Source organism: Trichoderma atroviride, chromosome 5 (assembly GCF_020647795.1).
Source record: "Trichoderma atroviride chromosome 5, complete sequence".
Lineage (NCBI taxonomy): Eukaryota > Fungi > Ascomycota > Sordariomycetes > Hypocreales > Hypocreaceae > Trichoderma > Trichoderma atroviride.
In genome coordinates this window covers 182,783-203,487 of record NC_089404.1, presented here as the reverse complement: position 1 = coordinate 203,487, position 20,705 = coordinate 182,783, and the positions used below count along the sequence as shown (strand labels likewise).

Genomic DNA, 20,705 nt, shown 5'->3' with positions numbered 1-20,705 from the left:
CTGAGCCTACCCTTGATCTCAGGCACGCTGCGAATGAAGGTGTCGAGATAATTAATCAGGGGCACTTCACAAGGGATGGAATAAATTACTTGATTAGCCGTTATCTCAGCTCATCGGACAATTAAAAGTGTCTCAACACATGCTGTATGGCAGCTGGACTAGTGCCGCAGGTAGGATTACAAGGTTTCAGTGAAGATAACAGCCATCTCCGACGATCCATCTGTCCGCTATCAACTGGGTATACAGATAAGATGTGGGTAAAGAGAATGAACGTCACAGATAATGAGCTCCAAATATCCACACTCTCTCCTCTCTTCGTCGATTTACTGACTATCAGAATCTGTCTGTATCTTCCATGCAAAAGATAAGCGAGTGCACGGAATAAAGAGCCAGGCACGAACCAGCCGCTCACAATGTCCCGGTGTAAAATACCGACGCCAGACCCTCAACCTCTCTAATTTGCAGCCTAGAATAGACTACCTCGTGCTGTACTGCTGATTCTGTTTATACTGAAAACTGCCATAATGGTAATAGCGGCGCTGCTTCATTCTGCGTAGCTGCGGTTAAACGGCATGGGAATCGTAAGAGAAATCCTCTGCCTGGGGTTTGCGGGGAAGTTGAACCCGCTATCTGGGCCATCTCCGACTTGGCCATGGCCTTTAAGCGTTGAGTTGGCTCTGAAGTCGCTGGATTACTAGATTTGGCATGGTGAAGCGAACAAAGCTAAATTGCAAGAAGACGAGCAGCGCTACAGAGAAGAGGCCTTACTGAGGCATCTTTTTGCGGAGTACATGAAGCTCTGGTTGCCATGGATCTTATAGTGGCTTGTGGAATCGGTTTTAGGCGCGCCTTTGGCTGAGCTTAGCGTCGTTTGCTATGATTCCCTTCCCAATAAAGTCGGATGGCCCTTCAGAAATGCCTGCAGTTGCTCTAAATGGCTTCTGTCCATTTTCCAATAAGTAGCATTTGTGTGGCTCTCGGGCTATAGATCAGACGGTCTTGTAGCTATTTTTATCTAATAATTACATTTATTATTCCAGAAGACGATGGGTTATTTTATGATTACTACGACTGTAAGATCATTTAGCCGATTGTACTACCTTCTCTGGCGATCTACAGAAATGGGGCAATGGTCCTCATCTTGACAGAGCAACGGCCGCATAGTTGCCCGCGCTGCTGTCTCAAGCGAATTTGTACTTTAGAGCCAACAACAGGCCGATATCTCCATGGCCACTGCAGGGAGAATCAAGACAACTCAAAATGTTGCATGTACCCCTACAGCCAATTCGATGTGGAGCTTATCGGAGTTCCTGGTTACACCCCGAGTTACCCCAGGTCTCGCTCCTACAGATCGTCACCCCGGTTCGCAATCCCATGCACCTAGCCATCTGCTAGCAAAATCACTGCGTCGTTAGCACGCGGTTTCGGTCTTGTGACGTCGATGTAACGCTGATCCAATTCCCAAGGCGTATCTTGTAGATAGGGAGGCGTAACTAGGCGATATAAAGACGCTCGGCTTCCTGCGGCAGTCCGCTATCGGTCAACTTCCATGCAGGTTGTACAAAAGGGAAACAATTGCCTGTCGTATTGATTTCCTTTATGCCATCTTCTACCTTGCACAGAGCTTCGCTCAGAGAATAACATCAACACTGTTACCATGCGGAGCCCAGAAGTAGACATTGATGAGTCTCAGATCCCCGGCACGGTTCTGCTCGTTGACGTGGAGCACACCGCCGAGGCTCTACATTCCCAGAGCAAAGACAACATCATCCTTATTCCAACGCCGTCGAACGATATAAACGATCCTCTCAATTGGTCGACATGGCGAAAGCGCCAGCATCTCATCTGCCTGATTGCGTGCGTCTTTGATCTTTCTCGAGCCCACCTGCTGGATTGTCAATTATGAAGCTGACCTCGCAATCGTGCCGCCCAGCTTCACGCTGTTTAATGGCATGACATTATCAGTTGTGTATTCGCTTCTTGTGCCTTTATCAACAGCTTTAGAAGTCAGCGGTCGGTACCAGCGTCATCTATGAGTGAAGCATAAAAGCTTGTCTAACATGAAATATCATGTACAGTAAGCGACCTCAACGAAGGAACGGGATACATGTTCCTGCTATGTGGCTGGGGTCTGCTTTTCTGGCAACCCTTTGCTTTGCAATACGGAAAACGGTTGACATATCTACTCTCTATGCTCGGTTGTATAGTAAGTGCTAGATTCTTTCGCACACCCCCTTCCTCTAGATCTGACATTCGCAGGCCGTGTCCGTCTGGAGCCCATATGCCAAAGGCCAAGGCCAATGGATCGCTCGCAACATCGTCACCGGCTTCGTTTCCGCACCAATTGAAGCTCTACCCGAAACGTCAATTACAGACATCTACTTTGCTCACGAGCGAGGAACCTACATGGGATGGTATGCGTGGATCTTGGCCACGTCCAACTATTTTGCGCCTGTCATCTGCGGCTTCATCAGCGATAGCATGGGCTTTAAATGGCCATTTTACTTTATGGCTATATTCGACGCTGCTTGCTTCGTCTTCCTCTTCTTCTTTCTAGAAGAGACAAACTACGATCGCCCAACGGTAGGAGTCATCTATGCTGAAGACTCCCAAGAGGGTGTGGGTGAAAAGACGTCGCGGTCAGCGGCTTTGACGGCCAGTAACAAAGACGAGGAGGTGACTTCTGCCTGGGTCAATAATGACGGTGGCAGCGGAAATATTGTCCTCCAGGGGAGCGAGAAGACCTATTGGCAGAAGCTTTCTCTGCTCGACAAATCGCGGCCATTCACCATGCACAAACGAGCATGGCAGATTCTCCGGTTGCTCGCCTGGCCAGTCGTCTTCTATTCTGGCTTTTCATACGGCACGTACCTCATTTGGTTCAATATCCTGAATGCGACGTCATCCATTGTACTTGGCGGTGCCCCGTACAACTTTCAGCCCAGTATTGTTGGCTTGAGCTATCTTGCCTGCATAGTGGGAGTCATTATTGGGTAAGCTTACCTTGAGACTGATTCTATCTACATGTTTAAGGAGACTAATGTCTGCTTCACAGATCTGCATACAGCGGCATCGTCTCAGACTGGTTCGTCATCAAGCTCGCGCGACGCAATCGTGGAATATTCGAACCGGAGCAGCGTCTTTGGCTGTTCGCAGCGACCACGATATTGGTGCCGGCCTGCCAGATCCTCTGGGGCGTGGGTGTAAGTTGACGACAGCCTGATCCTCAAGCCTTGCTTTGAGGCCTTGTACGAATGCTGACTCTAAAAAGGCTGCCCATCACGTCCACTGGTTTGGACTCATTGTCGCAATGTGTTTTCTTGCGGCCTGCAACACAGCCGGAATCACACTATCAATCGCGTACCTGGTTGATTCGTATCGAGAAATATCGGGAGATGGCCTGGCATCATGTATCATCATTCGCAACACGATGAGCTTTGCCATTGGCTATGGCATCACGCCTTGGCTGGACGGCTTGGGGCTGCAAAACTGCTTCATCAGCGTCGCGTTTGTTGCGTTGGCTATCTGCGCAATATTTTTGCCAATGATCTTTTATGGGAAAAGGCTGCGTGGTCTGAAGCGAGAGAGTTACTGGAAGGAAGTCAAGCTCAGGAAGGAATAGCGACGAGTAGCAGCTCTACTGATGTGAATACACTAGATACATTCGCAAGGCTTCAAAAGCTACAGTGACTGGTGCCGTAATGTCTCATTTTTAACTCTTCTTCGCAGCCAAGGCAAGCCTCGACGTTGCAATGAAAAGAAAAGCCTGTCAGACGTCCATCGACATCCACCCTGCCAGCGCGCCCGAAGGCATGACCGCCGACAGGGTCGAGATCATCAAGAGAAAACAACTCTCTATACAGCAGATGCGCGAGGCTTCTGCCGCCATCCTTGCGGACGGTGCGAGAGGACCGGGAAATTCACTCTTGGATGTCGAGGATATGCAATCATCAACCAGGGTGGATTCGATGGCTCTTTTGGGAACCAAAGCAAGAGACAAATACTATAGAAATGATTCTCCTGTTGAAGTGGTTAGTACGACGGCCAGCCTGCAGAGGGCCAAAAGCTGGGGGTGCACATACTGAAGTATTGTCGACGTGAAGAAGAAAAGAAAAAAAGTCCAAAAGCTCGTCGCCGAAACGAAAATTTATACCACCGGCTGCTGGTGGACCCGCATCTCGGCCCGAAGCCATCCCGGGTGGATTGAGTGTATTACATAATCACAGACTGGTGGATGCGAGTGAAGTGAAGCCAGAGATGGAAAGGGTTGGATCATGAGGTAAAATTCTGTATTCATTGTGGCTTAAACCCTTGATTTACTATAGGTATTAAACTCAGCTCGAGCAATTTGTACAGTTCCGGTGCTCATTCTATCGTTGGACTGCCGTTATCTGACAGTGCGACCTGATGTATATGAGAGCAGCAGCAAATTTCCGCGGCTATCATGGTGGCAGATGGCTTGGAGGAGAGTATAAACATTTGCGATGCGGAATATAGACTTGAGGCGGCGGAGATGTCATCTGCGCCTGAACGCCGAGTATGAAGGAAGCAAGTATGTAATTCCACGCTCACTATTCGTGACCATGAACTGAAATACAAGCAGACAGTAAGTGTACCTCACTGTTAATGTCTACTACAGTCTCTCGAAAACATGTATATTGCGTCCAAAGCCATGCGACTATCAAAATAGTCTACATCTTGCCCAATACAGCTCCAAGCTGCCTCCGCAACTCTGAAAGACAAAGTGCGGAGCGGCAGTCAATTCGTTTGAATTTTTTTGGCGGAGCAGCGGACTACCTAGTCGGGGCATTTGTCCCAGCAGCATGGACGAATTCTGACGCCGACTTGGTCAACTCTAATCCTGGCTTCGCTGCTTTTGATTGGCTTGGTGCGGTATAGGTGAACTCTAGCGGCGGCCTAATTAGTCACGATGCAATTTGCAGCTTGACCGTTTCTGTCCTCGTTCTCGGCCATCTTCTCCACTATAAGTTAAGGGGACTTTGCCTGTGATAGAGCCTCTCGAGTATCTCTGAGGTATTGTAAACTTCAATTTCAGTATCATGTAAAGTCCGCACGGATGGCCAAGCGGCATAACTTTACGTTCCGTCTCTGCGAAAGTAGATATGGGAATAGGAGGATGTGGAAATCTGATGTACTCAAGGATAGCACATATATATAGTTGCACTAGGACGATGGTCTTGAAGTCAAATTCAACAATCAAGAAAACTTTTCACAAACATACCATAATACGAATATTGGGACAATCTCCTTAAAAAATGTCTTCTACCTCTACTGCTGCTAACCGCACCGCCTTGGTGTTTGGAGCCTCTGGAATCACTGGATGGGCCATATTGCGCGAGGCTCTTAAATATCCAACACCCTCAACGTTCCATAAGATTATTGGTCTTACGAATCGGCCACTGGATCGTTCAAAGTCGTTTTTACCCGAGGATCATCGTCTTGTGATTGTTCCTGGAGTTGACCTCACGGCGGCTGTAGACGACGTGGCGGCTAAGCTAGCCGGTATCGATGGCATCAAAGACGTAACTGATGTGTACTTTGCTGGTACGTTCTCCTCTCTCTCTTCATAGAGGCTAGAAGTCTAAAGTTTTTAATGTTTACAGCATATGTGCAACCCCCGGGAGCCTCAGACTTTGAAGGTTTTGATATACTCAAAGAGGTCAACGTGCGAATTCTTGAGACGGCAGTTCAGGCAGTCGAGCGAGTGAGCCCGAACCTGAGATTCTGGTCGTTGCAAACAGGTGGAAAGGTTTGTTTCTTATGGCTCATACTGATATTTGGCCTCCATCCGTTAATACTAACTCTTCTTTTTCCAGTCATATGGCTATGTACACGTCCATCAGCTGGGATTTCCCAAGGTTCCAGCTAAAGAAACCGATCCGAGAATTCCCCAGCCCTATCAAGACCAAGTATTCTATTACGCGCAGCATGATTCACTTCAGAAGTTGTCTGCTGGGAAGAATTGGCGCTTTGCTGAGATTCGCCCAGATTTGGTTGTAAGATGACCCCGACCTTGTTCACAGGTATTGTGTTTGTCTGACACTTATTAGATCGGCTTTGTGCCGGGTGGTGGTAACGCAATGAACTATGTTCAAGCTTTGGGCATCTTCCTCAGCTTTTATGCAGACCGCGAGAGACAGTCCCCCGAGCCGAAAAAGACAATTGCCTATCCCGGCCCTCTCACCGTATATAATAGCCATTATACTGAGATTGGTCAGACGACGTTGGCTAGAGCTCACATCTTTGTTTCAAACTTGGACGGAATAGCAAATGGTGAGGTTTTCAATGTCGGCGACTCTCCAGTCACTGCTGGAAACAACTGGGCCGAGAAGTGGGTATCAATCTGCGCCATGTTTGGCCTTGAAGGCGTTGCTCCCGAGGAGACTCCCAGTTTGAGCGTGTTGAAATACATGGAACAGCATCGTGAAGAATGGGCAGCCTTCGAGGCCAAGCATGGCTTGAAATCAGGTATCATTGGGAGGACCAGCTGGGAGTTTATGGACGTGCTTACTTCATTGCCTGTATTCGACCGTCAGTATGATTTGACCAAGATCACGACTGCAGGATTCGAGAGACGCTCCAATGTGTTGCAGAACTACCAAGAGGCTTTTGATCTGATGAGGGCTGCAAAGATGATTCCATAGGTATGGATTTAAGACTTGTGTCTGCCTTTGCAGGCACTTATAATACCGCTACCAGGTAGTAGAGCGGTAATAGTGGGAATATGTGTATATCCGTATAGATGAGCTGCGAATTCTCCCTGTTTCTTCATTAGTATTCTTCTCTGCTTTGGTATACATGAATTTGCAGTATGATAAGTTGCTATCAGCCCAGACTTTGCCCCAGTGGATCATACAGAGATGTTGATCATTGTAGCGAGCTTAAACTTTACATGTGGTTGGCAGATAGCCGGTATACTTGAAATGACAGTATTTCCGCGCGCTCAAATGCTTGCAGCTAATTTTAGAACACCGAATCTTTTATAGCCCTGGGCGCTGAAACGGCAGCCAAAGATGCAGGCGAGCCCTGCCCGCGCCTGGTTCTTACCACCAATAGAAAAGCTCATTTCTAGGTAAGTAGGTAGCACGCCCTAGTAATCATTCCTATACGTTTAGATCACACTACCTCTATTTTTCAGCCCTCAAGCGGTGTGTTGCCATTACCCCTTGCGAAAAGGATTTTTGCTGACCTTTATTGGCTATTTCGCTTATACCTAGGTGGTTGTCGCTCGCTCGGGTACAAGTTGTGCCCGAATGAGCGACAAAACTAACGTTTTTGAGTCATACCGAAGGATCTGACGAATCCCCGTCCGCTTGAACTACACAATCAGATGGCTTTGGAGCGCCATGGGATTCATCCTACGAGCAAAGCATACAGCTAGCTGCATGTGTATGAGTAAAATAGGGGAAGAGGATTCGTTTTCTTGGTGAACACGTCATTGAGCTGCTTTTAGACCGTGCAAGCGTAGTGTTTCGGCGTATATATAGAGTATTGCGACCAATGTCATTTTGTTGCATACAGAGCACTAGACGGCTATACAGATTGCCACTGTAACAATGTTGCCATTCATTATAATAGCATGCGAGCTCCTAACTTTGGCTGCTTCACTTAGCGTGCCGTCAGCTCCAATTCATCAATCGCGTCACCTTGGTTCCAACATTCTTCCGAATCGAGTAATCGCTCAATTTCCTCCCGGCACCTGGGTCGAAAATATTGCAGTCCGTTCAAATGGCAACCTTCTCTTCACAACGATTCTACCAAATGCCAGTCTATATGAGGCCTCAGCTCTAGACTGTCAGACACCAACAATTACTCGCCTGTTTACTGTTGACACAATCACAAGCTTCGCTGGGATAACAGAAACATCCAAAGACGTTTTTGCTATTATCGGTGGAAACTTTAGCTTGACAACAGGAGTTATTAAAGGGACCTTTGGTCTTTGGAAAGCCGACTTCACTCATGGCCAGCCTCCTTCTGCTGAATTAATTGCTTCCCTGCCGGATGCGGCTCTTCCCAACGGCGCGACCACAGTGCCTCAAAACAATCACCTGGTGCTTTTGGCAGATTCATTATTGAACGTGGTTTGGCGCGTTGATGTTAAGAAAGGCACAGTGGACAAGGCAGCTCAGTTTTCACCGGAAAGTGATACTTCTGGTGTTTCTGGAATTATCGGCATCAACGGGGTTCATGTCCACGACGGTTACCTGTGGTTCACAAATTCCACCGCAACAATCAACGCCGTAACTGGTGATCCCGAAACTTCCATGTATCGAATCAAGGTTGACGAGGATGGAGTCGCCGCTCACGATGCGTCTGCTGAGAAGGCTCTTACTCTGCCATCGGAGGGAATGGATGACTTTACGTTTGGCCCAGGTGGAAGGAATATTAAATGGATAGCGGGGAATGTTGAGAATAAAATATTTGCTGCTACACCCGATGGCAAATACGCCGTGGTTGCTGGCGCGTCTAACTCATTTGAAGTGGCGACGGCGACGGCCTGTAAGTTTGGGAGAACAAGAAGAGATTCACATGTTCTTTATGTGACGACTGCTGGTGGCACGATTAACGGCACGACCGAGGGGGGCAAGGTACAGGCAATCGATACTACTGGATTTCGGGTTTGATATAGAACTAGTCGTTGTTTTGCGAGAAACTGTACCTTTTCTGGAGTGGGTAGAAGGGGTTCTTGATTGTGACACAAGACCACATGTACACTAGGTTAGTGACACCATGATATATTACCTCTCATCATGGCTGTTTCAACTTAATAATATTTCTCTCTTCTCTTCTTTTTCTTGTTTCCTTGCTGCCCAGTCTTACGTGCATTCTGCTTACTTCGTTGGGTAGTAGAAGGATGAACCTCACTTCACGTCCTGCATTTGGAAATTATGTCTAGAAATAGAATAGTAGATAGTACTCTGTAAAGCGCAATCACATGTCGTGAACTCTAGATTAATAATTGGGAACGCGATACTACATAGTAATCCTTTGTTTCGAATTAATGATTACTCGAATTGCGGCTCTTTGGGTGCGCTGTTCAAAGGGGGAACTCTGCTCATTGTGCAGCCTTTCTGTAACTCACAAGTACTCGGCGTGCGCGTTTGAATACAAGTTTTTTTTTTTCCCGCACAGATTGACGCCATATTTTCTGCGATAAAAGATATCGAAGAGATGGCAAAATAAGAGCGGCTTTCAAGCACTTTGAACCCTTTCATGATAGCACAACGCAAGCACCAAGTCGAAGTCGCGTGATTCATTTGTAGCAATAGAATTTCGTTGTCAACATGCAACTCAGCAGAGCCTCATATTGCCAGTGCTAAACTTGGTTTGCATCCCGACTTGACAAGCGCCAACTACAAGTATGATCCATCACATCGCCGTATTCTTTTAGGGCAATCCTATAGCTGGGTTCAGATCAGCTCTCATTTTAGACACTCCACTGTGTGACTCCGCCTCAGCGCCATCTCCGCTGAAAGCTATTTCGTCTCCAATGGCGGGACGGCATGGATGCTTCAAGACCAACGGCGCCTCTGTCGTGCGTCTGGTTTAATAATCGCTCGTCTTACGATCACCTAGCTGCGGGGTTCCTGTTCTAGTTTATTTTGATATCGTTTGCCGAGCACGCTATTAGGAACCCTAGTTTTGGAAAAGTCCACCAATGTTTGTCTGTGTTTGCTTTCTGCCAACCCAAGTTCAGTTGTTTATACAAGTAGTGGTCGCCTCGCCTGCTGAAGTCTATGGAAGTTTTGAAGTTGTTCAAAATATCTTATTAATCTCAAAGGTTAGTTACTGTGTAAATTGATTAAGTGATGGACAGGCCATGGGCATCCTATTGCCTCGGATATGATGTTCTAGTTGTTGCTTACACGCTAGGCAGACGGATGGCAGCTAAGCTGCGTGATCAGTTGGGGGCGAACAACAAGGATCATGCGGCCATGAGGAGTAGAATGATATGACTGCTAAGAGGCATGCATGCCAAGCCCAGTGAACCATTGTTTATTTCGGGTTGTGGAGTTTCTTATAGGGCTGAGCTCCTACTCACTAGTATTCACTGTCTAAACGATTTAAAGATGAAATGAGCCCATCTAACCGGGCCAAAATTGTTTTTCGTAGTTGTTTCATTCACTTATAGCAAACACAGCGTCTAGCGCTGCCTATCATATCTACCTTTGTACCCTCTTTTAATCCAGTTTCTCTTTCCCTCTCTTTGGCATCATGGCGACCAATGAAGAAAAGAAACTAGCTGCCGAAGATATTGAAAAGGATAATCGCGATGTTGCCGACCTGTGGAAGGACGCCCTCAAGCAGTACAAGGGTATCGTTGGATTTGACCTTCAGCCCAAGTTCAATAATGTCCAGGCCATGATAGACTTTGGCACAGGCGAAATGAATGCTTTTCACAAGTTTCGACACAATAGCAAAAAGGTGGACAAGCTTCGTACCCTCTTTTCCGCCAATATCGACTACATCGAGAAAGGCGCTCAGCAACTGATAAGCGCTGCTACTCCTGCCTTTCCTCCAGCTGCTGCCATTGGCACCGCGATTACATATCTTCTTTCAGTGAGATTAATCCCATCTTTGCAGCCATAAGGCACAGTAGGCAGACCTTGAGCTGACAACATGCGTGCCTTTTAGGCTTGTAAACAAGTTTCAGCCGACTATGATGTCGTTGTCGTGTTTTTTGAAGACATGAACAGCTTTTTAGAGCGTGTGACCATCTTGGAGACTCGGCTCCCACCGAATCGAGCATACCAGAATTGTCTCATGGACGTCTTTACAGCCTTTCTAACCTTGACTGGTTATGCGCACAAGTACATAGAACTTGGCCGTTTTAGTAAGCCACCCATCAGCGACCAAGTCTTAATTACCATGCAGCCTTGCTCACATAATCTATCTTGCCAGAGAAATGGATAACCAATTTGATTGGAGGCGAGGATGGCGACTTGGGTGGTGCGCGAAAGAAGATGGATAAAGACCTCACCCGGCTGCAAAATGCCACCGAATTTGCCATTCTTGGTAACAGCGAAGAGCTCAAGAAAATGAATGGCGAGCTACAAGTCAACCAAGTAGAGCATACACGCATGCTCGAAGAACAGAAAGAAATCATGTTCTCAATCAGCCAAGACACTGAGAATATCCGGACCGATGTTGCGAAACTCCTCAAGGCATTCACTGAACAGAATGCTAAGCACGACCACAAGGGCAAGCCATCGTCTCAGGAGGCGTCAAAACCAGCATCGGCCAGTCGAGTGCGAAACGTGATGCCCGACGTGGAGGGAGACGGCCATGAGTATAAAATCCTCAAAGAAACTCTTGTTCCGGATACCTGCACTTGGGTCTTCTCTCAACCCGAGTGGGAGGCGTGGATAAAACCAGACGAAAAAGACACTACAGTATCGAAGCCAATCCTTGCTTTGGCAGGGCCACCAGGTACCGGCAAAAGTCACCTGGCCGCCACAGTATACGACAAGCTCTACAGTCTTGCAAAGGAAGACTCTAGCCAACGTACCTGCGTGGCTCATTTCTATTTCCGAGAGCAGGTCAGAGATCTATGTTGGTTTTTGAAGGGAATCGTCACTGTCATCATCCAGGTAGTGGAGCAGAGTGCGCCGCTCTGCGAGAGGATCAACGCCGAGCTGGTTCGCGACGAGAACGTCTACAGCGTCTGGGAATGGAAAGACCTGTTGCTCAGAATATTGGGGCCTTCGTTTGGCAAGGGTTCTCCTAATCGTCTATTCATCCTCTTTGACGGCCTCGACGAGCTTGTCAACTTTCCACAGTTTCCCGAGTTTGTCAAACTGATCAAAGAGGAAGGCTTTCACATATCAATCGTGGTTACATCTCGCCCTGCACTTTTACAGCAGGTCTCGGAGCAAGCCGAAGTAAGCACGATAGAGATCACGAAAGAGAAGCAGTTGGCAGATTTTAAATCACTTATATGGCATCGGATCAATGATCTGGGCTGTCTTAAACGATTTACACGCTACGTCCAGCAGAGGATTGCGGAAAAAGTGGAAGAAGTCTCACCAAGTAAGTCTACAATCTTGAGCTAACATAAATAGAGGAGAGATTCTAACAAGCATTTAACATTAGACCTGCTATATGCCGAGCACACTTTGGCAAGACTCGACGCACTTGGTCGCGAAGGTGCGGCTCTACAAGTGCTTGCACGTCCGCTGCCGGAAACACTACAGGGCGTTTACGAGCTCATGTTGAACGAATGTCAGCGCCGAATGCCCGCTGCGCGTCAGCAGATTGCTCTGAAGTTGCTTCACTGGCTTGCATTTTCCCGTAGAGTCCTTACTCTCGACGAAGTAACATCACTGCTGGTGTATCTGTCTAAAGACGACAACTTCACCCTCGAGGAAATTCCAGAAGTTGCGTCCAAGTTTCTCCAAGTGGGAGATCCAGCTTTGGATGCAGAGTCACGAAGCGGTCGCAGAAACGCCTACATTACCTCTCTTGAAGATGTCGAAAAGGCGGATTCGGCATCGAACAATCCAGACGATGTCTACAATGATGGCTCTTTGCCTGTCAAGTTTAAAGAAAGATCAATGCGGGCATTCTTTAGAGATGCCTCCTCTTTAAACTCCGACTGGCGTTTCACAGAATCAGAAGCTAATCGTCAGATATTGTTGGACTCTGTTGATCTCGTAAAGGCAGAGCCATTGGGTCCAGGGCATACGATTAAGGAATCGCTGCGACTATATTCTGCCTCTTCGCTACTGTCTCATTTTATGGATATCAAGTTGGACCAGCACACACCTCAACAGAAGGCTGAAGTTATGGAAGGGTTTGCAATGGCGCTTTCGCACACCGACTATGCAGAAACCCTGAGTCGCACTGGGATAGTATACAATAGGACCTTGAAGGGTGTGGTGAACGATACGGCAGCTCTGTGGGCCGAGAATCTCAAGGTCCAAGAAGTCTCATCCATCTTGACACCCTCTGCAGCTGCGTGGTGGGCTGATGTTGCGACTGATTCTCGAAACTGCCGGCTGGGAATGGCCAAGGGGTACGCTCGCCTCATTTATACCGCAGCTGATGTTGGAGCGGCATTGACGGCGTATAAGCTTCTCTATGGCCTTTTAGGCGTTGTAAGTTTTTATCCCTCTTGTTTGACTGTTAATCTTTCTGAACATGCGTAATATAGGCTGGACTCGATAATCTCCTTGCCGATAAAGCTAAAGCAAATTTCCCGAAAGATGCCCAGGTGGCCAAAGCTGAGACTCCGGCCTCCAGCGATAACGAAACCGTTGCATCTCAGACCAAGGAAGAGCTCGGCGAAGAGAAGAGCTCACTCGGTTTGCCTAACCTCTTCAGCGACCTTGAAATGGATTGCACTGCATATCGAGCTGTAGGAGAGCTCTTCTTCTATTATAAGCTGTACAAACCTGCAGAAGAAATGTGCGAGAAAGCAACTACTTCTCTTACTGCTGGAGACGACCACACGGAAAAGTTCAAGGTCGCAATCCTACGCTGTAATGTCCTGCTGAAACTTCACGAGAAAGATGATGCTTTCAAGACTATCCTGGAGTGCGTCGAGGGCATTGGGACTGCCAATGTTCCTACTTCACTCAAACGACTGGCCCTGCTTGCAAAGGCAAAGATCGAAACAAAGCGAGGGATGCGCGAAGACGCGGCTGAGTCTTACACTCTGGCAAAATTGATCGATCCCACGGGACTGAGTTCAGGCGATTCTCTTGTTAGCGAACTTAATCTATTTGAGAAAGCATCCGACTACGCTGGATACTTCCAAACATTGAAGAGCTGGAGTTCCAGTAATAGGCTGACTTGGATGGCCTGGAACTATTGCAACGAAGGCCAGGAGCGCCATGATGTCCTTCGCGCTCTCGCCCTCCAAGAGGGTGAAACTGAATTTCTTATTGAAGCCTACAAGGACGCTGCCCAGTTCCTGGATCGACTGAATGCCGGTGCCCCTATGCGTCTCGAGCTGGCAGTGACCTACTTTAGAGCGGCTGGAGATCTTGAGAATTCTCGCAAATGCTTGGACGAAGTGTTTGCGAGCACATCCAACGGATATCCGTATTCTATAACAGACGAGGAGCCACAATCTACTCTCCAGCGTGCAGTAGACCTCATGTCTGATGTCTTGTACGAAACATTCCGGGGCTCGCGCGATCCAGGCGTCAAAGCAGAGGCGCTCGCAGCACTTAAAGGGCTGATGGATCGACCACTTTCTTTGTCGGTGCCAATTTACACAGCCTTGGACCTTGTTTACCGCCGAATTGTTATTGCGTCAATGTGCTTGAAGATGGGCCATGGAGGCGAGTTTCAGGAGCGACTACAGAGCATTCTTGATGACTGCTTCGCTGGTCTAACTGATAAAGTATCCTGGAACGATGGTCAGAACTTGGAAAAGCTGGGCCACGCGCTGATGGTTTTGAGTAAAGCTATTCCAGAGGGACAAGACATTCAACGCTATGCGCGGATTGTCGTGTCTGCCATGTTTTCCAAGATTACTTACGTTGAAGACGAGGAAGATGGATCAGACTCTGGTTCTGATGCGGGGTCTGAGTCTGACGCAGACTCGGAATTTGGATCCGACGATGATTCAAATAGCGATTCAGATGTAAAACCTAAAGGAGGAATGGCGGCCTTCGAAGGAATCTCTCATTTCGAAACCTTGGGGAACCTCAGAAGCGGAAAGTCGTCGGCTCCGAAAGATGAGGGGGGATCTTGCTAATCCTAGCATTGCCGTATACACCTGCGATGGAGGCATATGCAGTCCCTTGGCTGGATACGCGTGGTGGGGAGATTCGGTAGTGCATTACTGCACTGAATGCTCCACGACTCTGATTTGCGAGATTTGCTACAATGCTAGACATCACCCTGAGAAGGTGGGATCGCCTAATGTTATGCGCTTTTGCGACAAGGGGCATAATTACATCAGGCTTCCAGTAGAGGGCTGGCGGGGCATCAAAGATGGCATGCTGAGGTTGGATGGAGAGGAGCCAGTTAAGTTTGATGACTTTCTGAATCGTCTGCAGAAGGATGTTGTTAAAGATGCTTGGGATCGATTCTGGGCAGGCGCTTGATGACTGATGAGTTATGATACATAAGTATAACGAGTAAATGAAATGACAAGATTGAATAACTAGTTGAGTTTTGTTCGAATTGATTTGGAGTCACTATGTTCTAATTAGACTATATGTCTATGCGAGCCACATGTAGATATTATTCCTTTGCTGCGGTAGCGTGTTCTATATCTGTGACCCCGGTTGAACCTTGAACCAACTGAGGATTCTCTTCTTTAAGCTTTGCAAAGTTGCGCTCAGCTTCCCAGGCCCATATACTGTCGCTGGCGAAGACAAGATCCATTTCTTCCAATGTGCGCTGGTTCGACTCGGGATACAGCGCCCAAACAACGAAAATCGACAGCACGTTGACAGCCCCAAATATATAGAGAGTCTTCTCATTCAGACGGTTAAAGATAGTGGGAAGCAGCAGTACCTAAGAGAATACTGTTAGAAATGGTCGTGATGATTAAAACAGAGAACTTACAGTCCAGCCATTGCCAATAGACCAGCCAACAACACCCCAGGCATTTCCCTTGGCTCGAACCTGCAGTGGAAAGATTTCTGCGGGATACAACCAGGGGACAGTGAGCCAGGTAGCACCGAATATCGCCGTGTAGAGGAAAACAAAAAATGTCGCTGCGCCGCCGATTTGTTTCTGATTGCTGTGTCCTTCGGCATTGATCGTGGCCCGAGCAAGGCCGCCTGCAACGAACATGCAAATTCCTTGTCCAATCGCTCCCCAGTATAGAGTCCAACGGCGACCAATGCGATCAAGAGTAAAGACGCAAATCAACGTGGCAAACTGACGCGTTGTTAGAAAACGTACCGCAAAGCATGAGCATCCGTCTTACCATATATGTGATGTTGTTGATGCCGCTAACCCAGAGTCTGTCTTCTGAGCTTATCCCAGCAATGCTGAAAATCTCAGGCCCATAAATTGTTATTCCCGCAATGCCAATCCATTCTTGCAAAATCTGGAGCCAAATGACCAGCTGAACCCGTCGACCGGTGTGCAGTTTCCCAGAGCCGATGCCGAAAAGCATGTTGAGGTAGCTTTGTTGAGTTGATGTATCTTTTTCCAGGTTCCGTATGTTTACAATGTCTTGATACTCGGCTTCTGCGTGAATGGCGTCTTCGCCTTCATCTCCTCGAAGGCGACCAAGTATAAATCGAGCTTCCTTTTCGCGGCCGACTTTGACAAGCCATCGAGGCGATTCTGGCATGAACCAAATGACAACGAAAAGAACCAAGAGCGGCAGAATCTGAAATGCGACGGGAAATCTCCAGATAAAAGAAGATGTATTGTCGTGATATTTGGAAGTACCACTATCGAAGCATTAGGAACGTTCCAAGTAGTTGTTAGCTCATTCACTTACAATTCCAGCCAGTATGCTACCACAACGCCCAATATGTTCAAGGTGAACTCAATCGACACAAACTGCCCCCGGGAGGTATGAGCAGCCGTCTCGGTCGCCCAAACCGGTGTGATGGCATTCAAAATTCCGGTACCAATGCCGTTTAATACACGCGCTGTACCATATCAAATCAGTCCCTATTTCTCAGCGTTTGATGTAGTATTGAGAATCGTAATTCTAACTCACCACAAAACATCCAGTTTGCATTCATGGCTGCTGACTGTAGAGTAGCCCCGAAAATACACCAAACACAAGCTATGGCAATAGTCTTGATGCGGCCATAGCGATCGCCAAGCCAGCCTCCAATGAGACATCCGAAGAGCGTGCCAGGAAGATAGTATACAGCAACTATGCCTCCTTGCAACAACGGCTTATCAACGACGACAATTTTTTTGTCTTCATCCCAGTGGCCAAAGCCCATGCGTTCCGCATAGTCACGAGCCGTGTTGACGCCGCCCATCAATCCCTGGTCATAGCCGAAGAAGAAAATTGACAGTCCAGCAACAAGACAGACAGTGTTCAGCAAAGAGCTCTTATACAGCTTGTTGGCTGCATTGTGCTTGGCCAGCTTGTCAGTAAACGCAGCCATGGTGTCCAATGCATCTGAAAACAACGGGTGGATCGTCAATGTAGCTCATCCGCCGTAGCTAAAATCCGGGCATGCAACTTTATATGTCTGCTGAACGATCCGATCATCGGCATTCTATGTAGCATTAGGCAGCACGGAATACCATGTTGAGTAAAACTGCCCAGATATGGGTTTCGAATCTGAATGCAGCGATTCTCATTCGTCAATGGCAGCGCTTAAACGCCTTCTCGGTGACACCCGGTCTTGGTCTGAGATGATCGACCATCTGATGTAAACAACAATCGTGAGATCTTACGTAGGTGGTAGAGAAAGCTGGCAGTCAAAACGTGCCGGAAAACTATACTTGACCGCTTTCATCGTTAGAATGGCAATTATCTCCTTCATTACCTGCCGATCCCTCTCATCTAGAGGTCATGCGCTCCAATAACCCTGCTGAGACTGAGTCAAGGTTGAGGGAGCTTGGCGCTGATGAATCGCCGGTCTTTGCCTGTGGAGATGAACCCCAGACTGCAAAATGAATTGTATGGGCATGCGTGGGGGTAAATGGGAGCATTGATGCGGAGAGTTTATCGCAGTCAATGTGTTTCTGAGCGCTGATCATTTCTCCATCTCGGGTATTGAATATTTCAGCGATCCCCGCAAAATCCACTCTTGCGATAGCACATTCACCCGCACCAATCATTTCTGCAATCCCCAGATTTTGAGATGTGAGGGGAAAGGAACGCGATTATAATTCGGGAATAAAGTCCTCGGGTATTGATTATAGCGGCCAAAGGGAAGAAATAGGCTTCCAAGCTTTCTCTCACCGTGACCCATCTGGCTACCTTACACGGTTAAATCTCCTGTATGAAGATGGGTCATGAAGCAGCTAGAATGCGTCTCGGCTATTGAGAAATAACCTCTATCCATATAATAGCGGCATTTTGCATTTATAGCTATGTTCATATGTAGGTATATACATCATTATAATGCCAAGTCCAGCCATGTGTCTCTTGGTATTTTTGTAGGCTGTCTTGTTCCTATTTAAGCCTTGAGCCCAGCAACAAGCTTATCTCCAAGAGCCTTGATGCTGTTCTCAAAGTCATTGGTGTTCTTGGCCGCCCAGTTCGCACCACTCTTGCCGGGCACTGCACCAGAACCAGTAAACCCGATGAACAGGACGTCCTTGGGATCGTGACCGTTATCGCCGCTCAGACCATCGTTGGGGAAGCAGAGCTTGCCAAGAGCAAGTGAAGCCTCTCCAGTCGAGGTACCGCCGTTGGTGTCACCCCAAATGCCATAGAACTTGAGTTTAATGTCAGTATCCAACATACCAGGACAAATGTGAAGAGAACTGATATATAAACTTACGACTTGGTTATTGCATACAACAGCCATGACACTAAGAGGCTTCATGCTAGGCTGAGGGTTGAAAGAGGGGCTACCACCCTCGTTGCCAAAGACAACATATGGGTGAATGTTGGCATCAAGATCGGAAATGCCAAATGTCTGGACAGTATCCTTGAAAGCAGTCTCGCTTTGACCACTGGGGTCATTAGCACAAGCACCAGCCGAGTTATTGGCGCCATCACAGTCAATATCCATGTTGTCGTAGTTTCCTGAGCTTCCTTTGAGGAAGATGGCACCTGAAATATCACCACAGTAGACTGCTCCGCCGCTAAATGTTCCCGAGAGTTTGTTGGAGCATGTTCCCGACTAAAGACAAGAAGTTAGACAGGCAATGAGTATAATGCCACTTGAGTTACCTTGTGGTTGTTGTAGATTGTCTTGAGGTTGGCAGGAAGTGAAAAGGCTGAGGCGGCTGTGCCGAATGTGGCAACGCCAAGAAGAACGCTGGGCAACATTTTAATGGGTTGTGGTGGAAGATGGATTAAGAATATAAGTAAATGGCGAGGCTGCGATGAATGAATGCCACAATAGAGGACTGATTGCTGAATTTATATTCGGCTTGAGCAACATATTAAACTTCCAATTAAGCTCGACACCCTGGAATATACTCCCTGGTCTCTCCACATCCTGATTCATTTTGCTCTCCACCATCTCGGCTTGCTGCCGAATCTTTAGTGCTGAAACGCTGGTGTGCAACAAAACTAATCCACAATGAGGGTTCTTAAAACAAGTTTAATAATTTTAAAGTGAATGGGGAAGGTCATTAGATTTTTAAGTCACCAAGATTGGAGGAAAATCAAGTCTTTATGTGCCCCTACATATTTGTAACGTAGTAGCCGTGCTTGCTGCACAGGGGAAGCTTGGCTTAGACACGGGCCGCCTGTTTACCGAAGAGCTTATACGAGCTTAATGTATTTGACAGGATAAAAAAGGCGCGCGAGACCCAAAAGAGGCAATGAGAACAGCATTTATACGAAAAATTGGAGCGAAAACGAACATGTGCGCAGATCTTGGCGCCGCTAACCACTTGACGAGATGGATTCCGATGGATTCGAGAACGATCAAAAGCGGTGTGCCAAACATGATTACTATCCAGTTTTGCTGAACTGCCATTTGCGGTTACGCAACCTTTTTCTCATTGAAAGAATGTCTGAAATGAGAAATAATGATGTGATACAAGTCCACTCCTCCATCGCAAGCATTGTTGTGGTAAGACTAAGTTATGCCTCATACAGAGCGTGGAACCCTGTCTAGTTAAGAACCTTAAAATAGCCAAGAATGAATAAGCTTAAAAGCCCTGCTTTAATACATGAGTCTTGCTATTTGATACGGCAGGACACTGACATGCTTTCCCATCCATCTTGCTCTGTGTGTATAGATTGTGAGAGAAAAGTATCCGTCATATCGAAAATATGTTCAACGTACTCGTGGTGCACCGCTACTATCGCTCTTGTTATGGAGACCCCATAAGATATTGTACCGCCCCTTTGCTATACGTCAATGCTCCCATTACATATGAACACAATAACTAGCTGGATATCACTTTATGTTACACGCACTCATTGCTCCCTGACACATCGAACGATTTTGTCTTGGCTTAGGCGGCAGAGAATTACTATTTCACCGGCTGTGTGTAGCTTACTCACATGTTCCGACCAATTCGGAATCAGCTATGTAAGTAAAGGGTGAGGCGTGGAAGAGGTAAGAGACAAAAAGTATCAATTCATACATGCGATGGGAAATACTTGTATGTCAACAAGCGCGATACTTTTAAACTGCTTTTATATATAATCATCACAGTGTATCATCACCATCATACCTAAGACCTAACCACTGCGATAACATCTGAGCGGCCAGAATACCCAGTCTACCGGACAGCGGCGTAAATCGATATTAATTATGATCCTTTGGGCTGTCTATTTCGTTCCTATAGAGCTTTCGTCTCCTTTCAGTGGTGGGCCACGAATTTTCCAGGAATCACCTCTCGGGATATACAGAGTAGTAGTTTCATGTCCAATCGGAGGTCGGCAGCCAGTGTTTCCAACGACGACGATCTCGAACACCGCATTCTCTAGCGCTGACAATTATTTGGACCCCCTTCTGCGTAACGGATTCTCATTTTAGCATGTACTCTAATAATGGCCTTTGTCCAAGTTTCTCATCCTCCAACGAATGGAGATCGGCTCAAACTACGGTTTGGTTCCAGTTTCAGTCAGCGCATGTCCTTGCCGGTAGAAAAGGCGAACCGAG

The 20,705-nt window shown here is 47.3% G+C and overlaps 7 protein-coding genes across 7 annotated transcripts; 5 read left to right on the top strand and 2 right to left on the bottom strand.

The window, feature by feature from the left end:
• Positions 1 to 1,573: 1,573 nt before the first annotated feature.
• TrAtP1_009227 (uncharacterized protein) lies at positions 1,574 to 3,658 on the top strand. The gene is made up of 5 exons (XM_066114210.1): positions 1,574 to 1,857; positions 1,934 to 2,013; positions 2,079 to 2,206; positions 2,260 to 2,993; positions 3,056 to 3,658. The coding sequence occupies exons 1-5, from the start codon at positions 1,658 to 1,660 to the stop codon at positions 3,210 to 3,212; spliced, it is 1,299 nt and encodes a 432-aa protein (XP_065970304.1). The 5' UTR covers positions 1,574 to 1,657; the 3' UTR covers positions 3,213 to 3,658.
• A 94-nt stretch (positions 3,659 to 3,752) lies between these two features.
• Positions 3,753 to 4,085, top strand: TrAtP1_009226 (uncharacterized protein; the record flags this gene model as incomplete). Its single annotated transcript, XM_066114209.1, has 1 exon — positions 3,753 to 4,085. One exon carries the CDS (start codon positions 3,753 to 3,755, stop codon positions 4,083 to 4,085), a length of 333 nt encoding a protein of 110 aa, XP_065970303.1.
• Positions 4,086 to 5,276: 1,191 nt separating this feature from the next.
• On the top strand, positions 5,277 to 6,665 carry TrAtP1_009225 (uncharacterized protein; the record flags this gene model as incomplete). The annotated part of the gene is made up of 4 exons (XM_014093541.2): positions 5,277 to 5,565; positions 5,625 to 5,770; positions 5,838 to 6,017; positions 6,072 to 6,665. 4 exons carry the CDS (start codon positions 5,277 to 5,279, stop codon positions 6,663 to 6,665), a joined length of 1,209 nt encoding a protein of 402 aa, XP_013949016.2.
• A 912-nt stretch (positions 6,666 to 7,577) lies between these two features.
• Positions 7,578 to 8,645, top strand: TrAtP1_009224 (uncharacterized protein; the record flags this gene model as incomplete). Its single annotated transcript, XM_014093540.1, has 1 exon — positions 7,578 to 8,645. The coding sequence occupies one exon, from the start codon at positions 7,578 to 7,580 to the stop codon at positions 8,643 to 8,645; it is 1,068 nt and encodes a 355-aa protein (XP_013949015.1).
• A 1,445-nt stretch (positions 8,646 to 10,090) lies between these two features.
• Positions 10,091 to 15,169, top strand: TrAtP1_009223 (uncharacterized protein). Its single transcript, XM_014093539.2, has 5 exons — positions 10,091 to 10,581; positions 10,657 to 10,855; positions 10,924 to 12,051; positions 12,115 to 13,118; positions 13,175 to 15,169. Exons 1-5 carry the CDS (start codon positions 10,237 to 10,239, stop codon positions 14,726 to 14,728), a joined length of 4,230 nt encoding a protein of 1,409 aa, XP_013949014.2. The 5' UTR covers positions 10,091 to 10,236; the 3' UTR covers positions 14,729 to 15,169.
• A 50-nt stretch (positions 15,170 to 15,219) lies between these two features.
• Positions 15,220 to 17,096, bottom strand: TrAtP1_009222 (uncharacterized protein; the record flags this gene model as incomplete). Its single annotated transcript, XM_014093538.2, has 5 exons — positions 16,664 to 17,096; positions 16,439 to 16,592; positions 15,914 to 16,388; positions 15,547 to 15,864; positions 15,220 to 15,495 (listed from the first exon to the last, which is right to left on the bottom strand). Exons 1-5 carry the CDS (start codon positions 17,064 to 17,066, stop codon positions 15,220 to 15,222), a joined length of 1,626 nt encoding a protein of 541 aa, XP_013949013.1. The 5' UTR covers positions 17,067 to 17,096.
• Positions 17,097 to 18,089: 993 nt separating this feature from the next.
• On the bottom strand, positions 18,090 to 18,910 carry TrAtP1_009221 (uncharacterized protein; the record flags this gene model as incomplete). Its single annotated transcript, XM_014093537.1, has 3 exons — positions 18,090 to 18,350; positions 18,417 to 18,761; positions 18,812 to 18,910. The coding sequence occupies 3 exons, from the start codon at positions 18,908 to 18,910 to the stop codon at positions 18,090 to 18,092; spliced, it is 705 nt and encodes a 234-aa protein (XP_013949012.1).
• Positions 18,911 to 20,705: the final 1,795 nt, after the last annotated feature.

What these genes read in the sequence shown, in the direction of transcription:
- TrAtP1_009227 (XM_066114210.1), top strand. Translation starts at nt 1,658, where the DNA reads ATGCGGAGCCCAGAAGTAGACATTGATGAGTCTCAGATCCCCGGCACG. An exon ending in CATCTCATCTGCCTGATTGC is followed by an intron (nt 1,858 to 1,933) that starts GTGCGTCTTTGA and finishes CGTGCCGCCCAG; the next exon opens with CTTCACGCTGTTTAATGGCA. An exon ending in ATAGTGGGAGTCATTATTGG is followed by an intron (nt 2,994 to 3,055) that starts GTAAGCTTACCT and finishes TCTGCTTCACAG; the next exon opens with ATCTGCATACAGCGGCATCG.
- TrAtP1_009223 (XM_014093539.2), top strand. Translation starts at nt 10,237, where the DNA reads ATGGCGACCAATGAAGAAAAGAAACTAGCTGCCGAAGATATTGAAAAG. An exon ending in CATAGAACTTGGCCGTTTTA is followed by an intron (nt 10,856 to 10,923) that starts GTAAGCCACCCA and finishes CTATCTTGCCAG; the next exon opens with AGAAATGGATAACCAATTTG. An exon ending in AGTGGAAGAAGTCTCACCAA is followed by an intron (nt 12,052 to 12,114) that starts GTAAGTCTACAA and finishes ATTTAACATTAG; the next exon opens with ACCTGCTATATGCCGAGCAC.